This window comes from Somniosus microcephalus, unplaced genomic scaffold (genome assembly GCF_052327205.1).
Source record: "Somniosus microcephalus isolate GS21.2 unplaced genomic scaffold, FLI_Smic_1.0 scaffold114, whole genome shotgun sequence".
Taxonomy (NCBI): Eukaryota; Metazoa; Chordata; class Chondrichthyes; order Squaliformes; family Somniosidae; genus Somniosus; species Somniosus microcephalus.
This window is the reverse complement of record NW_028225301.1, coordinates 201,743-223,069: the sequence shown is the minus strand read 5'-3', so window position 1 is coordinate 223,069 and position 21,327 is coordinate 201,743. Positions and strand designations below refer to the sequence as shown.

General features: G+C 47.6%; 1 protein-coding gene across 1 annotated transcript; it reads left to right on the top strand.

Moving 5' to 3' along the window:
* The first annotated feature begins 498 nt into the window (after nt 1-498).
* On the top strand, nt 499-20,975 carry LOC147082748 (targeting protein for Xklp2-like). Its single transcript, XM_085980338.1, has 8 exons — nt 499-551; nt 1,084-1,223; nt 5,124-5,247; nt 7,759-7,857; nt 10,739-10,878; nt 15,624-15,775; nt 19,231-19,408; nt 20,776-20,975. The coding sequence occupies exons 2-8, from the start codon at nt 1,118-1,120 to the stop codon at nt 20,955-20,957; spliced, it is 981 nt and encodes a 326-aa protein (XP_085836464.1). The 5' UTR covers nt 499-551; nt 1,084-1,117; the 3' UTR covers nt 20,958-20,975.
* The last annotated feature ends 352 nt before the right edge of the window (nt 20,976-21,327 follow it).

Here is a 21,327-nt window from a genome sequence, read left to right as displayed (position 1 = left end):
AAATATATCGCCGATCCTTCATCGTCGATGGGTTAAAATCCTAGAACTCGCTCCCTAACAGCACTGTGGAAGTACCTTCGCCACACAGACTGCAGCGGTTCAAGCAGGTGGCTCACCACCACCTTCTCAAGGGCAATTAGGGATGGGCAATAAATGCTGGCCTTGTCAACGACGCCCACATCCCATAAACAAATTAAACAAAATGTAAGTGTTGCCCTAAAACGGGCACTTGTTGCGATGATTGTTGTTTGTTAACTGTGGGGCAACCCAGTCTCACCCTTGTTGGTCCATCAAAAAGACCCAATGACTGAGGATCGGTTTTGATTCGCAGCGTATTTTCCACTCAATCCCATCCGACTGGACAAGATGCTGCCTCTCAATCAGCACGGACACCCATCGGGCGAGAACATTGCTGACGGCACTGGTCACAGGGATTTAATTAAAACTGAGATTTGATTGGTCAACGCACGATTCGAGTCCCGTATAAAGCAGAGCTGCGGGCTGAAGAGCTATAAACACAGAAGTGAACGGTGTTCGGCGAGGTTTGACATGTTGGTATTTGCGGTCCACCTGATGCTTTTTGGAAGTAGTTTCTGGGGTTATAGAAAAGGAAGTTTTAGTGAGCGGGAGATTGTTTCATTCTCTCTGACCTCAGTTTGTTTTCCTTCTGTCTTTAGTTGGGAACCCAAAAGTTTTGGGTTGAATCTGGAGTGGTTTCTGTGCCGATGCTGTTTGAGATAGTTGCTGTAATTTTGTATTAATTATTTATAGGCCACAGGTTAACCGGCGTTTGGTTTTCCAGGTCTTGGGGTGGACTCCTGGTCTCGGCAGCTTGTTTCTTTCTGATTTAGGCTAAGGCTTTTTTGTAAGCTGCTTGGCCGGGAATGCAGCGCCGCAATCATAAGAGCATAAATAGGACCAGAAATAGGCCACTTGGCCCCTCGAGCTTGCTCCGTCATCATTTCTGAGCTTGCTTCACTGAGCTTCCTTCACACTGTCCTCCTATTTACTGACACATTACCGTGTCCTCAAGATATGTTAATGGTCATTCCTAACTGAGCTGATTGTCTCCTTCTGACGCAGATTAAATCTGTCATTCGGTGTAAAACTAGCAGATATGGAGAGTGGTGCCAAAATCAATTTACCTTGTAAACGTTGGCGATGTGGAGTTCCAAAGGCTGTGGTGAGCCCTAGGATTGAACGGGAAGAACTCTGCGATTCCGGTAAGTTGCTTTTTCTTTCTACTCACTCGGTCTCTGAAATCCAGATGTTTGGGAGATCCGTGATTTAGCGGCTGAGTCTGGAGAAGGTTCACTCGGTGACCTGGATGTTTAATGTCTCCTGACTATTAGAACGATCTCTTTTCTAATGGTGTTAAGAATCTTGAGAAACTTTCATGTAGCGCCTTTCATGACCTCGGGACGTCCCAAAGCGCCTTGCACCCAATGAAGACATTAAGTAGTTGCTTAAGTTTTGATGTGAGCATGGAGATTAATCTCAGTCCAGATCTAATGGATTGCCCCACACCTTTCCACTGTCTGTAATCTTAATCTGGGTTTCTAGAGATGAGCTAGATGTAAGTAGAATTTTTACCATGCCAGTTAGGTGTTGGAGGGGCCCTTGCTCTCGAGAGCTGTGATGGTGACACTGGGCTGCAGGCCTGGGGTAGTTTCAGGCTCCAGTTCACTTGCTGGACCTTAACGGTTTTTTAAATTTGGAAAATACTTTACAAACTACTGTTTGCGGATATCTTAAGGTATTGTAGTACTTAATTTTTAATCAAACTGGTTCAAAGACGAATTAAAACAAATTAAACCTGGTCAATCCACAACACTTGGTCATGAAATGGGCAGAGTTTAAGGCCCAATTTACTGATCAACTTGTGTCGAGCTGTGGTTCAACTGGTTGCACCCACACCTGAAGGTTATAGGTTAATTCCCACGACAGACACTTGAGCAGAGAAAACTCTCTAGGCTGACACTCCAGTGCAGGACTGAGGGAGTGCTGCATTGGCTGGAGGGTCAGATGTTCAACCAAGCCCTGTCTGCTCTCGGAGATGTAAAAGATTCTGACACTAATTCAAAGAGCAGGAGTTCTCCCTGGTGTCTTGGGCAATATTTACCCCTCAATCAGCATCACTAAAGCAGATTATTTGGACACTACCTCATTGTGGGAGCTTGCTGTGCACAAATTAGCTGCTGTTTCTAACAGTACAAGACTGGAGCTAATACTAAATGTAGCAAAGGGGGAATTTAACATCAGCTGTGGCTCAGTTGATAGCACACGCCTGAGTCAGTTTGTGGGTTCAAGTCCTGCTCCAAATTGCTGTTTGTGGGAGTTTGCCGTGTGCAAATTGGCTGCTGTTTCCCACACTACAACAGTGACTCCTTCAGAAGTACTACTTTGGCTGTAAAGTGTTCATTGAGATCGTGGCTGATCTGTGACCTAACTCATACCTGCCTTTGCCCCTTATCCCCTAATACATTTGGTTAACAAATCTTAGACTGAGTTAAATTTAACATTTGAGCTAGCATCAATTGTTACTTGTGGACGAGAGTTCCCAACTTCTACTGCACTCTACTGTCATCTGAGTAATGTTTCACTTTTTACACCGAACCTGGTACTGCTGGGTTAGACACTTTTTTTTTTTTTTTTTTTTTTTTTTTTCCGGATCCAGTTCCTGCGGGACCTGGACCGCGGCTCCCCCTTCTACTCGCTGGAAGAAAGACAGGGGGTCTGTAAGCAGCTCTTGGGGCTGATGACGGATCTCTGGTATCGGATGCGGAGGGAATCAGCGTGGAGGCCCTTGCCTATTGTGTTACAGTCACGGATCCCGCTGACTTGCGGAGGATGCGGGAATGCCAGCAGATTTACTCGGACGTGTCCTCCGCCAAGATCAACTGGGAGAAATGTTCTGGACTCCTGGTGGGTCAGTGGCAGGTGGACTCCCTGCCAGAAGAGTTCAGGTCCTTCGCCTGGAGCACAACGCACTTCCTCTCTTTGGGAGTCTACCTTAGCCCTGTCGAGGACGCCTGGCCAGTGAACTGGCAAGAGCTGGAGGCCAAAGTCACTGCTCGCCTAGGATGCTGGACAGGACTGCTCCGAGTGTTGTCCTACAGGGGTCGAGTGCTGGTCATAAACCAGCTGGTGGCCGCCATGTTGTGGTACGGGTTGGTCACTTTGATCCCTCCCCCTTCGTTTGTCGCCAAGATGCTGAAGAACATCCTCGACGTCTTCTGGGACAAAAGGAAGCACTGGGACTATGCTGCAGATCTGAGTCTTCCGCTTAGGGAGGGCGGCCAGGTGCTAGTGTGTTCGCACCCACGACTGCAGGTTTGGTGGCTAGCGGAGCACAGGGCTGTGCCTGGTAAGGTGAGTAGAGTCGGGGACCTGCTCGATGGCGGAGGAGCGGGCTGGATGGCGCCGGAGGAGCTGGTGTGGAGCCCGTCTTTGGCTAATGTCCGGCTTGCGGTCAAAGCCATCGAGTCGGTGAAAGTGGCACTGGGCCCCTACTCCAGTAGGTGTATCGTGGTGGCTCAAGCACATGGGGCGATCCCGTCCGAGCTTTCCCCCGTTCAGACGGACTTCCTCATCGGTGCCCGGCACCACACAACTTGAGCCGTCTCCAGGAAATACCCTCCGTGTCTCTTCATTCAGCGTGGAGTTGTTCCCTGTATGGGCTGCTCCTGCACACTCTCCACTTTGCCATCTTTGCCTGCCGTCTTGCCATCCGGCGGAGGTCCCCAATGGAGGGCTCTCTATGCGGGAGTCCACCCTTGTTCTATTGGGGACTTGGCCTGGAGGGTGTTGCACGGAGAAGTCCCGTGCAATATGGTTTTAAATAGGTTCACGGACTCCCAGGCTGCCTGCATTTTCTGCGGCCTGGAGGAGTCAATGTTTCACATCTACACTGAGGTTCCAGCCCCTCTTTCACTATTTGAAGGGGCTGCTCCTCGATTTTGGGCTGCACTTCAGTCCCACGCTCTTGATCTAGGGTCACCCAGTGCGGAGGGGAGCGGGCAGGTTGGAGGACCTCCTTTTTGTAGGACTGGGCCTGGCCAAGAGAGCCATTAATTGGTCCAGGCAGCGGGCGGTCGAGGGGGTCGTTCAGCCCAATTGCCTGCCTCTTCTGTGGCCATGTTTGCGCCCGGGTGGCCGAGATGGAGCACGAGGCGTCACCAGCAAGCTTGAGTACTTCTGCGACCCGGGGGGGGGCTGGAGTGCATTATCAACCTGTACAACCAAATTCTAATTTAATTTGTAAAGTTTTATTAATTTTACAGACAATTTGTTTAAGCACGCAATCAAGAGTAGACACGCTTTCGATGTGAAGTTTGCTTTTCAAACTTTGCCCCGCCTCTGTCGGTGACTTGGCCATCCACGTGGGCCACTCGAGTGATCTTTCCAAACCAGGAGCTCGGGGGTCTGGGCTCACTAGCCCAGACCAGACTGAGTTCAACGTACTGCTGTGAACAGACCGAGTCCCGGAGTGTGGTCAACTTGTCACGGGGACGGAACCCAGTGCCCGCCGCGCACTCTAGGCTAGAAGTTCCCGGAGGATTATAACCGGCTGGGTTAGAATGAAATGTCATCCTTAGCTCGAGGGGCTTGGGAGGGGATGAAGAACTATTCTGACTCGGGTTATTGTCTCTAACGCTGGGCTGGGATCCCTTTAAACCATATGACGCAAGATGTGTCTCTCCTAGAATCCTGTTAAAGCGCAGCTTCTGCTTTCGTGACCGACAACCTGCGATGCCCCGGGAGCGCCCGCCGTTTAAATCTAATATCAAGTTAGGAATGGGTCTGTTTGGTGCTTGTATACCGGCTCCTAAAATCAAGCGAACCCGAGCGAGTGATTTCCAAGGTTTGGGGGCTGAGGATTTACCCCGTTCCTAGATTAATCGCTCGCCCTCTGTACAGGGAAGGGGTGTGGATTCCTCCTCCGGGGAGTGTTTCTTGTGGGGTCGGGGGCTAAATCCAGACTCTGAACAGGCCCTGGACTCGGATCCTGGAGTTTGTGTAAATGTGGCTCTAGACTGCCTCAGTATGCCGGTTTGGCCTCATTTTAGGAGCTCTGACCGCCCCCACCACCTAAACTCCTGCCTCTCCTCCTGTCTCTGCAGAGGGCGGAGCGTCGAGCGCTGGAATCCCCACCACTCCCCCGAACACGGTAAATTCGCTGGCGGCCAGGAGACGGTCCACCAATGGCCAACTGTCCGCTGCTGAGGGTCCGGCCCAGCCTCGGGGGTAAGTAACGCCGAGTCTCCCTCAAACTCCAGTGGCGGAGTCCTGTAGATTTGCCGTGTCACCATTCAGCCTCGCCGTTGGCCGCAAAGACCAGGCTGAACGTGAGGAATGAGTTTGGGTTTCCAGGATCTCTAGACCCTGCCTGATACTATCCGGCTTGTCTGTGCTCCCTCTCCGCCGACCGGTGACTACCGAAGGATTGGTGATTAGCTTCGTTGAGTTGGTGTTCGAACTGGTTTCAACGTGGATTTTAGGAGGGATTGTTGCCACCAGGAATGTAACCTAACAGCAATTTTAAAAAGCAGACTGTCCAGGGTAGTAATATCTGGATTATCCCCAGTGCCACGCGCTATTGAGCAGAAATGGGAGGTGAATGAATGGCTAGAGACATGGTGCAGGAGGGAGGTCTACCGATCCCTGGAACATTGGGACCAGTTCTGCGGCGGAAGGGACCTGTTCAAGAAGGCCGGCTGGCACCAGAACAAAGCTGGGACCAATACTTGTGGACAGGTTAGTCAATGTTGGGAGGGTTTAAACTAATTCGGCAGTATGGTTGGGCACCAATATTGTATTTATAAAGTAGAAATGTACACAACTGAGTTCTAGTTAGAAATACAGAATTGGGTGGGACCATGAAGTCCAAGCTAGGTTTGGAGTGCCCATGTGAATGCACGGTTTGCTTAAGGTTGGCGAGCTGCAGGCGCAAAAAAACACGAATATGTGGCGTTAACGGAAACTGGCTCAAATGTGAAGATTGGATGCTTCATATCCTGGTTCCAAAGTCTTCAGGCGAGATGGGGAGGGGAACAAACACGAGTGGTAGAAGTTTTGATTGAGGAAAATATTCTAAATGTCCTTGAGGGATCAACGGCAGAGTCTTGGTTTCTCAACTACAATCAACGTGGAGATATTGGGCTACTTGATGTATTTTATAGGCCATTAATTGGTGAGGTACATGGGCAGAGTTTTCAAAAACTAGAGATGCATGAACGATAGTGATAATGGGAGACTTTAACTCCCTCTATGGAATGAGGCAGTGATTTTTCAAGGAGGTAATTCGGGTGTGTTCAGGAGAAGTTTATTAGCCAAAGAGGAAAGGAGGCATTGCTGGATCTAGTCCTGGGGAACGAACTTGATCACTTGATGAATGTAACATTTGGAGAGCATCTCGAAGATTTATCATCGTATGGTAAGATTTAGCCTAGTTATGGAGGGCTATTTTCAATGAATTTAGCAGGATCAGGACAAGGTAAATTGGAGTTGCAAGACTTGAAGTCAGACATGGCAAACGGTGAAGGTGAAACCAGTCGACTGCAACAGGACATAGGAAACTAGCAGACAAGTGGCAGATGGAATTTAACAGTGAAGTGTAAGGTGATGCATTTTGGCAGAAGGAACGCAGATGCAATATACACTTGACACAAAGTGTGGAGGGACAGAGTTAGTGTGCTTAGGCCCCTGAAAGTGGCAGGACATTGAGTGGTTAGCAAAGCATATGGGATCTTGGGCTTCATAGAGGTATTGAGTATAAAAGTAAAGTTATGCTGAACTTTTATAAAGCGCTGGTTAAGCCACAATGGAACTATTGCGTCCAGTTCTGGTCACCACACTTTAGGAAGGATGTGAAAGTCCTTAAGGGTACAGACGCGATTTAACATTGGTTCCAGGGATGAGTAATTGCAGTTAACTGGATAGTGAAGCTGAGGTGGTGGTTCTTGGAGCAGAGGAGGCTAATAGGCTGTTTGATAGTGTTTAACAATAAAGGGCTTAGAAAAAGAATCATCTTCCAATGGCTGAAGGGTAGCTCACGAGGGCACAGATTTAAGGTGATTGGCAAAAGAACCAGAGGCGACATGAGAAACTCTTACGAGTGGTTAGTATTTGGAATGCACTGCCTGCTAGGATGGTGGATGCCGATTGAACAGTAGCCTTAAATAGAATTGGATAAATACTTGTAGGGATAATATTGCATGGATATGGAGGAGTGGGACTAACTGGACTGCACGACGAAAGAACAGGCGCAGACTCTCTAACTCTTTGGATATCGTGACTCGGCCTTGCTCTGGCGGCTCCTCACTTTACAGTTCACTGGCTGCAAGTGGAACGGTCAGCTCGATGCTGTTTGAAGATTCGCCTTGTTAATTCAACCTGGTTACATCCCGGGGGCTGCGGTTCATTGAGCCGCTTTAAAATATGGCCAGAAATCGGCTGGCTTCCCGCACCTGCCCAATTTGGTCTCCTTTGAGAACTGGCTGGTCTTGGTCGTAATTTCTCCCACCGCCAGTTGCTCATATCTAGACTTCACCAGTAATTTGTTCGGTAAATAAAGCTAGAGTTCCTTTCCAGAATAGTGGCCGATTCACCAGGTAGTTAACGCCCACAGTCAGGACTAACTGAATATGGTATTCATAACCAACAGGTTTCACTTGGTTCCATATAATGCTTCCTTATTGCAGCTGGTCTCCCTCTGATAGATGATTGGATGTTAAATGAATCGCTCTCTTCCGGCAGGATTGCTGCAGTCCAACAATCGGGAGGTGATCGCGGTCACGTGGTGGTGGTCCCCTGGCGCCCCAAGCTGACTCAGCCTCTAACTCCCACAGTTCTCAAGTAAGTTGCAAACACATCGGTCCGACCTGGGCTTGTTCCTTCAGTGTCCAGCTTCCCCATGACTTAGGGCGGCGCATTTTAACCAAGAGAATCAGTGGGATAAATGCGTGGCTCCTGTTGCAACTGTTCTTTCTCACGGTCGCGGTTCTGATAATAATAATTCAACTTTATTGTCATTGTACAATGCACAAGTACATGAACAACGAAATGTGATCTTGCAAGCTCCCATGAGTCCAGTACAAATAACATTAACATTAAACGTAAATAGCACCGTCCTGGGAGAAGCAAAGCCGCTGCGTCTGTGCGCGCCGCCATTACATTTCCACCATTCCTCCTGTCCGACAATCTTCAGCCCAACGCCCGGGCCTGCTCACCAGCCGCCCCTCCCGGGGCTCCTTCCGTGACCTTCTCTCCAAACGCCCCTCGGGGCTCCTTCCGTGACCTTCTGCACCTGGTCTTCCCTGATGGTCACTCCTCCAGGTACTAACCAGGCCTGGCTTTGCTTAGACTTCCAAGCCTTGACCAGTGACCCTGTCCCTAGTCCCAGGAACAGGGCTTGTCTTGTTTCCCTTGCCAATAGTTGGGCTACAGCTAGATCACGGTATAGTTTTGGGGTCACCGTTAAAGGAAATGTGATTGCGCTAGAGACGGTCCAAGGGAGATTTACGAGGATGTTGACGGGGCTGGAACACTTTAGCAATGAGGAATAATTGGATGGGCTGGGGTTGTTTTCTCTGGAAAAGATTTAATTGTGGTGTATAAACTGAGGGGTCTAGATAATGGATAGGACGGACCTATTTCAGTTGGAGGTCAATAACCAGTGGGAACACATTGAAAGTCTTGAGAAGGATTAGAGTTTAGAAATTTTCACCGAGGGTGGTGGGGCCAGAGACCCTCATTTCATAGGTACTTGGATATGCAGTGTAGTAACCTGTAAGGATAGGGATCGAAAGTGGGATTAGACTAGCTGTCTATTTCGACCGGCCCATTACATGATGGGACGAATGGCATCCTTCTGTACGTAAACTTCCAATTGTGATTTCCACCAATCCCGATTCACCACATTGAGCCTCTATCTGCTGTTGTCACCCGTGCTAACTGCTCCCCTGTCAAATCAAACCTCGAGTTTCGGATTTGCCTCGGCTACATCCGGACTAGTTAGTTAAATTCATGCCGCCCAAAAGTCGGTGTCCGGATATTGCATTTTGAGACCTGTGTAAATTCTAAATTCACGCCGCTTCTTGCAGTGATTCCCTGGGTTAAACGCACCACTTGATGATTAAAACCGATCGCAGCTTAATGCCTTAGTCTGGACCTGATTTCTACCGTTTCAGCGGAGTGTTGGACCATCCGGTGTCCCCGCTATCCATTTAGAGTAAGAGGTGGGGATGGGGAATGGCTCTAGTGTAGTGTCACCTCTGAATGGTCTTGTAAATCGGATTCTGAGGCGTTGGCTCCGTGTCTGTTGTCCGTGCGTGAGGCTCAAACGCCTGCAGTTCAATTATCTAACCAGGAACTCGCGACCCTCCAGTGACTCTGGGGCCGAGGGGAAGTAGGACTAGAAGTGACCATTGCAGACCTGGTGATTTTTGAAATTCGGATCCAGATTAACTATCGCAGCCCCGCTAATGCGTGACCTCTGCTAAGGACGTCTACAAGACTCCGAGCTGTTCTCGCTCACCCCGAAGGTTTGAGCCTTCACTCGTTCCTGGAGGATATTTTCCCTCCGAATAACCTGAACGTAAACAGCCCGAGACCCAGCTAGAGGATGATCACCAGCTGACTCATGATGAAGTGAAGCCCTCTCGTTCAGGTCCTGGCACCTGTCCCAATTCATAGAAACATAGAAGATAGGAGCAGGAGTAGGCCATTCGGCCCTTCGAGCCTGTTCCGCCATTCAACGAGATCATGGCTGATCATCCAAACCCTAGCACCCGGTCCCTACACCGACAGCCATCCCACACAAGCCCTATTCCCCGTAACCCCACGTATTTAATCCCCCCTAACACTAAGGGCCAATTTTTTTTTTTTTTATCATGGCCAATCAACCTAAGCCGCACATCTTTGGACTGTGGGAGGAAACCAGAGCACCCGGAGGAAACCCATGCAAACACGGAGAATGTGCAAACTCCACACAGTCACCCGAGGCCGGATTCAAACCCGGGTCCCTGGCACTGAGGCAACGGTGCTAACCACTATGCCACCGTGCTGCCTCCTTGTAAATTTACTGGGGTTGGGGTGCAAATTGAACATGGCTTTTCTTAGGAATTCGCCAATTTTGTGGGGGGAGGCAGGGAGGAGTCGGCTGCAGCTCAGTTGGGAGCACCCTCGCCTGAGTCAGCAGGTTGTGGTTTCAAGTCTGACTACAGAAACCAGAACAATAATTTCGGCTGACACCAGTGCAGTACTGAGTGCTGCACTGTTGGTGGTGCTCGCCTTTCGGATGAACCATTAAACCGAGGCCACGTCTGTTCTCGGGTGAAAGTAAAATCCCCCATGGCACTAATTCGAGAAGCCGCAGCAAGTTATCCGCGGTGTGCTGGCCAATATTCAATCAACGTCAGTAAAACAGAATATCTGGTCTGTTTTTGGGAGCTTCCTGTGTGCAAATTGGCTGGCACCTTTCCTACATTACAACAGTGGCTACATTTCAAATTTCTAAAGCGTTTTTGGAATTGTGGTCGTGATGAGATATATATAAAAGCAAATCTTAAAAGATGCTTTATGCTTGCTTTCTCTTTGGGAGCGCTTGAATTGTGTTGGTGTGAATCAGGTTCATGGAATAGACTGTCTAGTTCGTAGTGTTGGCCAGACTGAACTAACTGCCAACTCTGCTTTTCTGGGTGAACTAACTGCATCTGTGCTTCCCTTTACCCACTAGGCGGTCCAGGAGCCATGTATACTGGAGGCCAATGAGCTCGGAGGAGCGGGAAATGTCGACAATCGCTCGATTACAAAAGGAGACGGCAGAGCACAGGCTGCTCAACGAAGCAGTGATGCCTCTCGCGATTGCTGGCACAGGTAAACTGGCTGACTACACATGGCTGATCTGGAAGAGATTCCACGTACCTTTTTGTAGGGAGGTGTCTATATCCAATGTTGGAGCGATGGACATCAAGATTCATTAATGCTATTTCGTGAGGATGGCTTTAGCTAGTCCACAGGCTCTTTGTAATCACCTGAACTATGGGGAGAAGGGTAGTTTGTATGGGGTGCGTAGGTTGTACTGCCTTCTAAAGTAATTCCGATTCTGTTTCTCTAGAGTCGAGTTCAATTTGATTCCCAACATTGTCCATTTCTAAAACTCATCTTTCATGATTGCCCCTGTCGGCAGTTTCAACTGAGAGGCTGTTCTACAAGGGAAAGACCAATTCCATCAGTTAGTTGATCCGAGGCTGCCGATCAATATTTAACACAGCGGCTGAGGCTAATAATTGGGTCCGTTTGAAGGTGGCCGCCTTTGATCTGCTGATATTGGAGCCACCAGTAGTCTGCATCTGTATTGTCTCTTCCACTTGAGGGAAGACTTTCCAGCAGGATGGTCTGGCACCACATCCCTACTGAGCATCCCAGGGATGGATAGCGCTGAATGTGTCAGAGTGGCATTTATTCCTTCTCGGGTCCCGGATCATTCTTCCTGTGCCGATACATAAGGCAGTAGCCAAACGACACAGCTCCATTCTGCCTTGGACTTTTAACTCCAGTTCACTTCAGCTGCTTCCGTGTTGGGTTGTGTCCATCTCCACATTTGCTTAGGGATCCTGGTGAGGACTTCAGAATATGACCAATCCAGGTCCATCTTTTCTGGCTAGTGGCATGCAGTAAATTGGGGCCATTGGATCATGATCAACCCAATTTCTATTTGGAGAAATGATCTTCCACGAGAAAACATGGGGTGGGGGCTCCCACTGCATCAATGGCCTCCAGGATCTTGCCCAAGTGGTTGTGTTTGTGAGACGGCTCTCTGCAGGAGCGGGCCCATCACTGAGTCTCATCATTGCCATATTCCAGTGTGGTGCTGCTGACATTTCAAGTGGTGGTTCTCTCGATGATGGCGAGTGAATTGTTGTCGTTGATGTTCTGCCAGAGTCCAGCAACTCTGCCCCAAGGCCTGAGACTGTCCTGGGCCTTACTCAGCACCGCAATAGATGGCCCATTCACGTTCTAGGAGAACTTGAATATTGTCCTTGTGCCCTTCTGAGCTGCGTCACTTCAAACGCCCTTTTAATTCTGAAATGGTTCCCCTTGCTCTGCTGATGTATCTAGTTTTACACAATGTTTCTTGCTGCTCGCCTCCACTTGCACTGCAGAAACCCCTTCAGCTCCTGCTGTGGACTTTCAGTTAATAGGGATTCAGTGACAATCCTGTAACTTTTAGATTTTTTGAGGTGACTGAAGTGATAGCTCAAGTGGGCAGTAGGGAGACCTATGATGGGATGCGCCCAAATTTCCAATCTGCATGGAAGATTACACATGACAGACTATTGGTTGACTTAAGCGATTCAGGGGTTATATTAGGTTGTGGCGCAAAGGCCATTCGGCCCAACCGAATGTATGTTCCACTCGAGCCTACTCCTGCTTTTCCTCCATTAACTCTATCAGCATAACCCTCTCTTCCCTTTTCCCTCATGTTTGTCTAGCCTCCCCTGAAATGCATCCATACTGTTCGCTTCAACCACTCCATGGTAGCGAGTTCCACATTCTCACCACTCTCTGGGTAAAGAAGTTTCTCCTTAATTCCCCCATTTGATGTCTTGGTGACTATCTTTCATTGATGGCCTCTTCCCCGCAAGTGGATTCATTCACTCTGTATCCACTAACCTTTCAATATTTTAAAGACTTCCTATTAGATTGCCACTCGGCCTTCTCTTCAGCCTTTTCGTCCTTTCCTGACAGGTATACCCTCGCATTTCTGGCATCATCCTTGTAAATCTTCTCTGCACCCTTTTCAGTGCCTCATATCCTTTTTATAATATGGTGACGAATTGTACGCAGTGCTCAAGTGTGGTCTAACCAAGGTTCGATACAAATTTGGCATAACATCACCAGTTTTCAATACTTTCCCTCTAGAAATAAACCCTAGTTTGCATTTTTATGGCCTCATTAGCCTGTGTCCCTACTTTTAGCAATTTGTATATTTGTACGGAGATCCCTTTGTACCTCTGCCCAGACGCTCAACCTGAAAACTAAGTGACATTTCTGTTCTTGCTACCAAAACCTAATGCCTCTATCTGTTAAATTCATTTGCCAATTATATGCCCATTCTGCAGGTTTATTCATGTCCTCTTGTAATTTGTTGCAGTCCTCAGTATTCACGATCCACCCCCTACCCACCCAATTTGGTGGTTAGCTGCAGATTTCGGAATTGTTTTTGATTCCAAAGTCTACATTGTGAACAGCAGTGGTTCAAGCACTGGTCCTTGTGGAACACCACTACCCACCTTCTGCCACTGTGAATAACTACCCTTTACCCCCCACTTTCTGTTATGAAGCCAGCTAGCTATCAACCTGCTACTTGTCCCCTGACTGTGCATTCTCTGACCTTGTTCATCAGTCTGTTATGTAGTACCTTATCGAAGGCCTTTTGCAAATCTAGATAAATTACATCGTCTACTTTCCCTGTTACTACTTCCAAAAATGCAGCTGAGGTTGATCAAGCAGACTTTCCCTTTCGAAATCGATATTGACCATTTATTTTGGCTTCTGTTCTGTTTTCTCCTTTAGTAGGGATTCCATTATTTTTCCTACCACCGATGTAAAGCTGACTAGTCTATAGTTCCCTAGACATGTTCTTCTGCCTTCTTAAATATAGATATTTTAGCTAACCGCCAGTCATCTGGCACCACCACTTTAACAAATTACTAAATATGTAGTAATGCCTCTGCTACCGTCCCTAGGTTATTTTAAAATGTGATGTAATCCATTCGGACCAGGGTTTTGAGTTTTTAGTTTATTTAATATGTCAATGCATTTATTTCATTTCTAATCTCCTTCCAGCGTCATGTCCACTTGTTCCATCTCCCTGGTAAAGACGGAAGCAAAGTAATTATTTATTTCTGCCATCTCTATTGCTGCCTGTGGTATTATCCTGCCCATCCCTTAGTGGCCATATTACAATGCCAACCTTCCTTTTCTAACTTGTCTAACATTTTACTATTGTTTCAGGCAGCATCTGTGGAGAGAGAAACAGTTAATGGTTTCAGGTCGATGACCCTTCGGCAGAACTGGAAAAAGCTGGAGATGGAGAGGTTTTTAAGCAAGTGGAGGGGGAGGATCGAACAAAGGGAAGGTCTGATGGGATGGAAGGCAGGAGAGATTAAGAGATGGTGCATGGCAAAAGAAGATGGCATTCTGAAGGGACCATCCCTCTGCAACACCCTGGTCCACTCCTCTATCACCCCTTCCCCTTTGCCCAGCAGCTTCCCATGCAAGTGGAGCAGATGCCGTACATGCACTTATACCGCTCACTGTCCAGGGCCCCAAACACTCCTTCCAGGTGAAAGTGAATAACTTGTAATTCAGTAAACTGAATTCGCTGCTTGTGATGCAGTCTCCTCTACATTCAGGAGACCAAATGCAGATTGGGTGAATGCTTTGCAGAACACCTCCATTCAGCACGTAAACGTGATCCCGAGCATCCGGTCGCTTGTCACTTTAATTTCTCCTCCGCTCCCACTCGGGCCTCACTGTCCTTGGCCTCTTGCACTGTTCCAATGAAGCTCAGCGTAAGCTCCTGGAACAGCACCACCTCTTTCGATTAGGCACTTTACAGCCTTCTGGACTCCACATCGAGTTCAACAATTTCAGACCATAACCTCTGCCCCTATCTTTTTTCCATTTATTTTTTCCTCACATGGCAAGTGTCTTTCATTCTGCCAGTGCCATTTACACTTCATCTACAGCCATCTTTTATTTCTTGTCCCATTACCATCTCCTTTTGCCTTGCACCATCTATTAATCTCTCCTGCCTTCCATCCTAACACAAGCTCTTCCTTTTGTTCTTTCCTTCCCCCCCCCCCCCCCCACCACCCCCCTCCCTTCCTTGCCCCTACAATTGCTTAAAAACCTGTTCCATCTCTGGCTTTTTCCAGTTCTGACGAAGGGTCATCGACCTGAAACGATAACTGTTTCTCTCTCCACAAATGCTGCCTGGCCTGCATATTTCCACCATTTTCTGTATTTCAAATTTTCAGCACCTGCAGTATTTTGCTTTTTGTATTACTATTGTTTTAAGTTCCTTAATTTAATTTCATAGTTCCTCTTTGCATTCCTAATTGAGGCTTGACTTCTCTCCTAATCTCTTCGTATTCTCCCCTTGCTGTCCATGTACTTAATGTATGCCTCTTTACACTCATTTCTCTTGTGGCGTTATTCCTCCATGGTGTCTCATTCGTATTTAGTTTGTGTTTAGCAAAATCTAGAGAATGCAAGCTTGGGTTAAGGATACCGTGGGCACTTGCTAGTCAGGGAGAGGGTCAAAGATAAGCATCGGGTCTTGTGGGCAGACTGGGGAACGCCTGATGCCTTTCCCATCTTGAGTTGATCTACAGGAAGAAATTGGATTAATCAAGTCAATGTAAAAATGATATTTATAGCTAAACCTGGGACCGAGTAAAGAGGTGCTTGTATGAAAAACCGAAGGGAGTTTGGATGGAGCGGTGTCTGTTAATTAACTATCAGTAGTGTGGAAATGGCGAATGACTATTGGGTCTTTGAGCCTACTGAGCGATCCGATGCCTTTCTCAATCTTCGTGCTCTCCTCTCAGGTCAGAACATGAGGATTTCCGTCCCGCTCACCAGGCCGATCAATGTCCAGTTCTACACAAACAGGCCAGCCGAAGGTCACCGGGAGTCCGGATCAGACCCAGAGTGCAAACTGTCGCACTTCATCAAGGATCTCCGCAAGTACCCGCCCTCGGTGAGTGATGAACACCGAGAACCACGGTAACATTTAACGCTGAGAGGAATACTAAGATACCTTGAACCGTTTCTCATTAAAAGCCCTGATGGCTACATAAACAGGAGCAGGCTATTTAGCCCCTCGCACCTGATCTGCCAAGTGAGATCATGGCTGATCTGTGACCTAACTGCATATACATGCTTTTGCCCCATATCCCTCAATACCTTTGGCTAGCAATCTATCAATCTTGGATTTAAAATGAACAATTGATCCCAGCATCAATTGCCGTTTACAAAAGTTCCAAACTTCTAACACTATTTTTATGTCGAAGCGTTTACTAACTTCACCCCTGAGAGGTCTGGTGCTAACAGTCTATGTCCCCTAGTCCTAGACTTTCCAACCAGCGGAAATAGTTTCTCTATCTGCCCTCAGTTCAATTTAATATCTCTAACTTGACCAAATCCTCTTCACCTAAGTTCTAGCTAATATAATATCTCCTCGTAATTTAAGTCTTGGCGATCAGGTATCGTTCTGGTAAACCTACGCTGCACTCCCTCCCAAGGCCAGGCCAATATATCCTTCCTAAGGTGCGGTGCCCAGAACTGCGCTCAGTTCTCCAGGTGGAGACTAACCAGGGCTTTGTCTAAGAGTAGCATAACTTCTGCCTCTTTTCCCCCTTGTTCAATCCTCGATATAAGACCAGCATTCCCTTAGCTTTTTTTAACGATCTATGTACATGGTGGGGGGCGGGTGCTTTTTAGGCCTCGACTATTACTAGCTTTTCACCATTTGGCAAGTAGTCTGATCTATCCTTCTGTCCAAAGGTGGATGACCTCACACTTGCTTTGAAATCCATTTGCCACAGTTTTGCCCATTCGTTTAATCTCTATCTTTTGTAATTTTATGCTTCCATCTGCACTGCTCACAGTGCTACCTATCTTCTTCATCGTCAAGCTTGGATATGCGCCTTTCTATCCCATCGGTTAGTTAACAAATACTGTGCAAGTTTGCGGACAAAATATTCATGTGGGACACCGCTAGTTACATCCTGCCAATTATCTCTACTGTCTCCTGCCGCTCAGCCAATTTCCTAACCAGGTCAATGATTTGCCTTTAATTCCATGAGCTTGAACCTTCAGCTAACAGTCTTAGGAACTTATCGCGAGCCTTATGGAATTCCATAGACCCTCCTCCGACTACACCTCCGTCAGGCATGATCTGCCTTTCACAAATCCATGTTGGCTGTATGATCGGCTGCAAGTTTTCAAATGTTTGGTCTCTATCCTTAGACTCTAGTATTTTCACAACAGGTGTTAGGCTAACTGCGCTCTCATTCCTGGTTTCACACTCCTTGAATAGCAAGTGACATGTAGTTTTCCCACGAAAGGAATGGTTGTTGAATCGAGAAAAATGTGGAACATGATAGTTGCGGCATCTGGCATGTTCTCACTCCTTTAAATCCCTGTGATGGGAGCCATATGGTCCGGGGATGTGTCACTTAGTGCCATTCATTGCTTCATTACTGTTAGTGTTTGCTTTCATTGAGTCCACATTTCCTTAATGTCTGGCATGTTGTCGTCTTCCATTATAAATAGTCATTATGAAACATGGCCACATTTCCTCTCTTACAGTATCAGTTACTGATTTTCAAGGGGGTGCACATTGCTCACGACCACCTTTTTCCTAATATAAACTTAAACAATTGCAAGTTTCGTGCCATACTGAGCATCCGCAGATAAAGTCCATGCTGTAATTGAGTACAAGGAAATGGCAGACATGCGAAATAGTGAGTAAGAGGAAACAGTGTAGAATTAATAGAATTTTTAAATCCGTGAGAAAATTGTAACGGGGGGGGGGGCATCAAAGGTGAAGATTGACGATCTTCCACGACATATTAGTGGTAGTGACTGAGCATTAGGACAACGGAGGCAGCATGGCATTGTAAAGGGTAATTGATTTGCCTATTTTTCTTGGTCACGTGGTAAATCGCTTATTTAAATGGCAAATTAATTTAAAGGAGTTGGTGCATCTTGGTAAGGAAATGATGAGGCCACAATCATTGGTAAACAAGAATTGAAATGAAGTAGAGGAGGAAATGTCTCTAGGAACAGATTCACAAATCCAAAGTAGCGACAGCAAGGCCGGGTTAAGAACCCCGACAAACCAAAGCCTGGGGTTTACTAGAAGACAGTAATTGAAAAGCAGAAGTTGTAGTTCATTTTTATGGGACTTCCTGAACTGTAAACGTGATCTCTCTCTATCTATCTATTTTGAAGAGACACGGGGGAAGGACCATCCATGTAATGTTTTGCACCATCGGGAAAGACTAACGGGCTGGGGCTCTGAGGTGACCTGATGGAAGTCTCTAGTTATGCGGGGCTTTAGGGGAAAAACTAGACCGATTGTGTCTGCTTGTGGGGAATCCAAAACTAGGTCATAAAATGGTCCAGAATTAAACCGAATAACAATTCAAGAGGAGCTACTTGGTGGATAGAAAGTGGAACTGGATACCACGGGGGTAGCTGAGGCAAATAGCATAGATGCATTTAAGGAGCAGCTACATTAAAACAAAGTAAAATGAATACAAGGTTCTACCCATGGAGCTGATTAACTAGGGTGGAAGGACGCTCTTGTGTAGCTTACAGCAGTTGGACAGAGCGGCTGTTACTGTGCTGGGGATTCTATGTAATTCTACGGATGTTATTTATATGGACTTCAGAAGGCATTAGTTTACGGTTTCATGAAATAGACTATTGGCATAAATAAAAGCACATGGAAAAGGAGGCAACCATTCGACATTGGTAAGCAATTGGTTAGCAGGCAGTAGGGCTACTGGACATTTACTCCAATTGGCAGGTTGTGACTGGTGGTTCCCCTAGGGAATCCGTACTAGGGCCTCGGCTTTTCACTTTCAATGAGTTGAATGAAGGAATAGATTTCCATATATCCAAGTCTGAGAGCGAGTTGGATGGCGCAGTTAGTAGTGTAGGTGGGAGCAGCAATTTTCAAAAAGCCACTGATAAGTGATCGAGCAAAACTGTGGCCAGATGGCGTTTAATGTAGGGAAGTGAGGTGACCCACTTTAGACCCTGAGGAACTTGGATCCGAGTATTTTTATAAATGGTCAGCTAGGAACTGAAGGAGTAGTGATTGAGAGGCACATGAGCAAATCATTAAACTAGTGGACAACTACAAAATAACTTTACAAGGCTAGTGAGATGTTGGGCTTATTCGCGTGAAGGCCGGCAGTGGAAGTACTTGGTTGTACAGAGCTCTGTTTGGACCACCTCTGGAGTACTTGGTTCAGTTCTAGGCAAGGCGCCTCGGGAAGGATGCATTGGCCTTGGAGGTGCAAGACATTGTATGCACTTGTCAATCTTGGGATTGAGAATGGAGTAGGATCAAGAGATTGAGATTCTGCACTGGCGTAGGATAGATATTGAGATTCTGCACTAACGATACTGTCATTCCAGGCACTCTCACCCAGAGGATGCACGGTGTCGAGACCGTTCAACATGTCTTGCCCCAGGAAAAGGGAGTGCGACAATGCATCTGTCGGGCAGTATATCTCGATGGCCGAGTACATTGACGCGCTTGAACATCGAACACAAGCGAGAGGCCGCAAGCGGGCCAGGCGCCAAGAGACACCAGGTACTAGAGTCGGCTCTTCTCCCGGCCATTCTCGGAGGCCCTGTATCTTCACCTTCTCCGCGCTCTCTGCCCATAATCTTCAATTCGTAAACATTGAAATGAGAACCGATTTAAACATTGATCCCCCACCAACTCGAAACATCCCCCCCCCCCCCCAAAACACTGGCCTGTTCGAGCATCTCTGGACACGCCCAACTCTCAGGCCAACCAGAATAAGGCTGGTACTCTAGGACCAGGGCCCACGGCGGGACTGTGCCTATTGAAAAATGGCTTGAGGCCCACATTTCTTCAGGTATTTTTGGGAGAGGCCTCGGCAACTCCGGGCTGGATTTGAATCTAACCCCAGAGGTAAACGGCCAGCGTCTGAGCTGAGACACTCTGCAAACTAATGGCTGTCGGCTCTGGACATTGAGAGCCGAGAATCTCGTTTGTTTCACAACAGGACCCTGGGGATTGGAGTCTCGTTCCCTGACGGGTTATTAAAGGAGCGTCGGGGAGATGGATGGCCCGCACTCTTCCTCATTGTCAATCTGCTCTAATTGTGCCGCACCCACCAATTAATGTACAACTTGCAGTTTGTAGCCTCATAGTGGACGGGTAAAGGGCAGCTTGTTCAAACTGGACTGAAATAACGGGAGGGCGCGAGTAACCATCAAACGCTGGATTTGTATCCTTTCTCCCAGCGGGCGTTGGGACACATGAACGGGAAGATCCCAGGTCTTGGTGACTGACTCGGTCTATCGCAAGGGGACCAGGCGAGGTGTCCGGGACACAAACTATTCAAGGGGGGCCGGGGTGAGTCCAGCTGGCCAGAAGTCACTGTCTTGAGACTGAAATCCGCGTTTTTCGCTCTCCCTCTGAACTTTACAGATGAACAAGGCGGGTTGAGGCTAAAGGGAGACTGGAAACCGGAGTCAGTGAGCAGTGGAGCGCCGGAATGTCCTGATCAGTGTGTACGTTTGTCGTTGCTCAGTCCGGTCTTATCCAAGGGCCTCTGAAACCTCTTCCATGTTTTAGTATTACTACTGCCGCCGTTATAATCCCCAACTTGCGATCACTGAATGATTCCGGTCCGGTTTAGTGTCTCGTCAAAACCCAACCGGGCAGCGGAACTGTTTTCTAAGCTGGAATTTTGAAAACGGGCCAGCGCCCGAGAGCTAACATTGTGCCCGATGCTTAATTCTCCGTTCCACGTGGGATCTCAGCGGATCAGTGTGAAATTTTACTCATTCTTCAGACCGATCCGCTGGCGCTCACCCGGCCGATTTGATCAGTCGCTGACTTTATTGGATAAGAAATGTCTAACTTTGTTTGATTAGTGATGCACGAGTCTCTAATCTTTATGATTTGCTCTTCCTGATCCCCAGAGGGGAAATCTTTCCCATCCCCAAACCTCCTTCTCCTCCTTTCCCTGTATCTGGTTTCGAAGATGCTGATGACCGTTATTGCGGTCCCAGGGGAGCCGGGCAGCAAGTGGCCAGGGATTGTCAAACTTGGTAATTGTATGGATGTGATTTTAATGTTTAACTTGCTACTTGTTTGTACTTAATAAAGATCTTCGACATAAGGTTCTGGTCTGCGGTCCTTGTGTTTGGATCTTAAACAGCCGAGCTTATTCAGGGTGAAGTGGGAAATTCGCTGCCACAGGAATAGCAAATAAGACTAGGCCGGAGCCGGGTAAACTCGGTTAGATCTTGTTGTATTGCGGATATGCGGTGGTGCATCAACAGATTTCGGGAAATGTCCAGTTCTGGTATAATGTGATTGATTTTTTTTTTCTGCCCCTCTTCCTTTCCTGCTGACCTGGCCTCATCAGGCCGCTCCTCCTGTTCACGGACACGCACTACTGGCAATGGAGGCCCAGCAGATTCACCCAGTTTAGTGGGCTGACTCCGGACTCGGGTCCCCAGTCCCAGCAC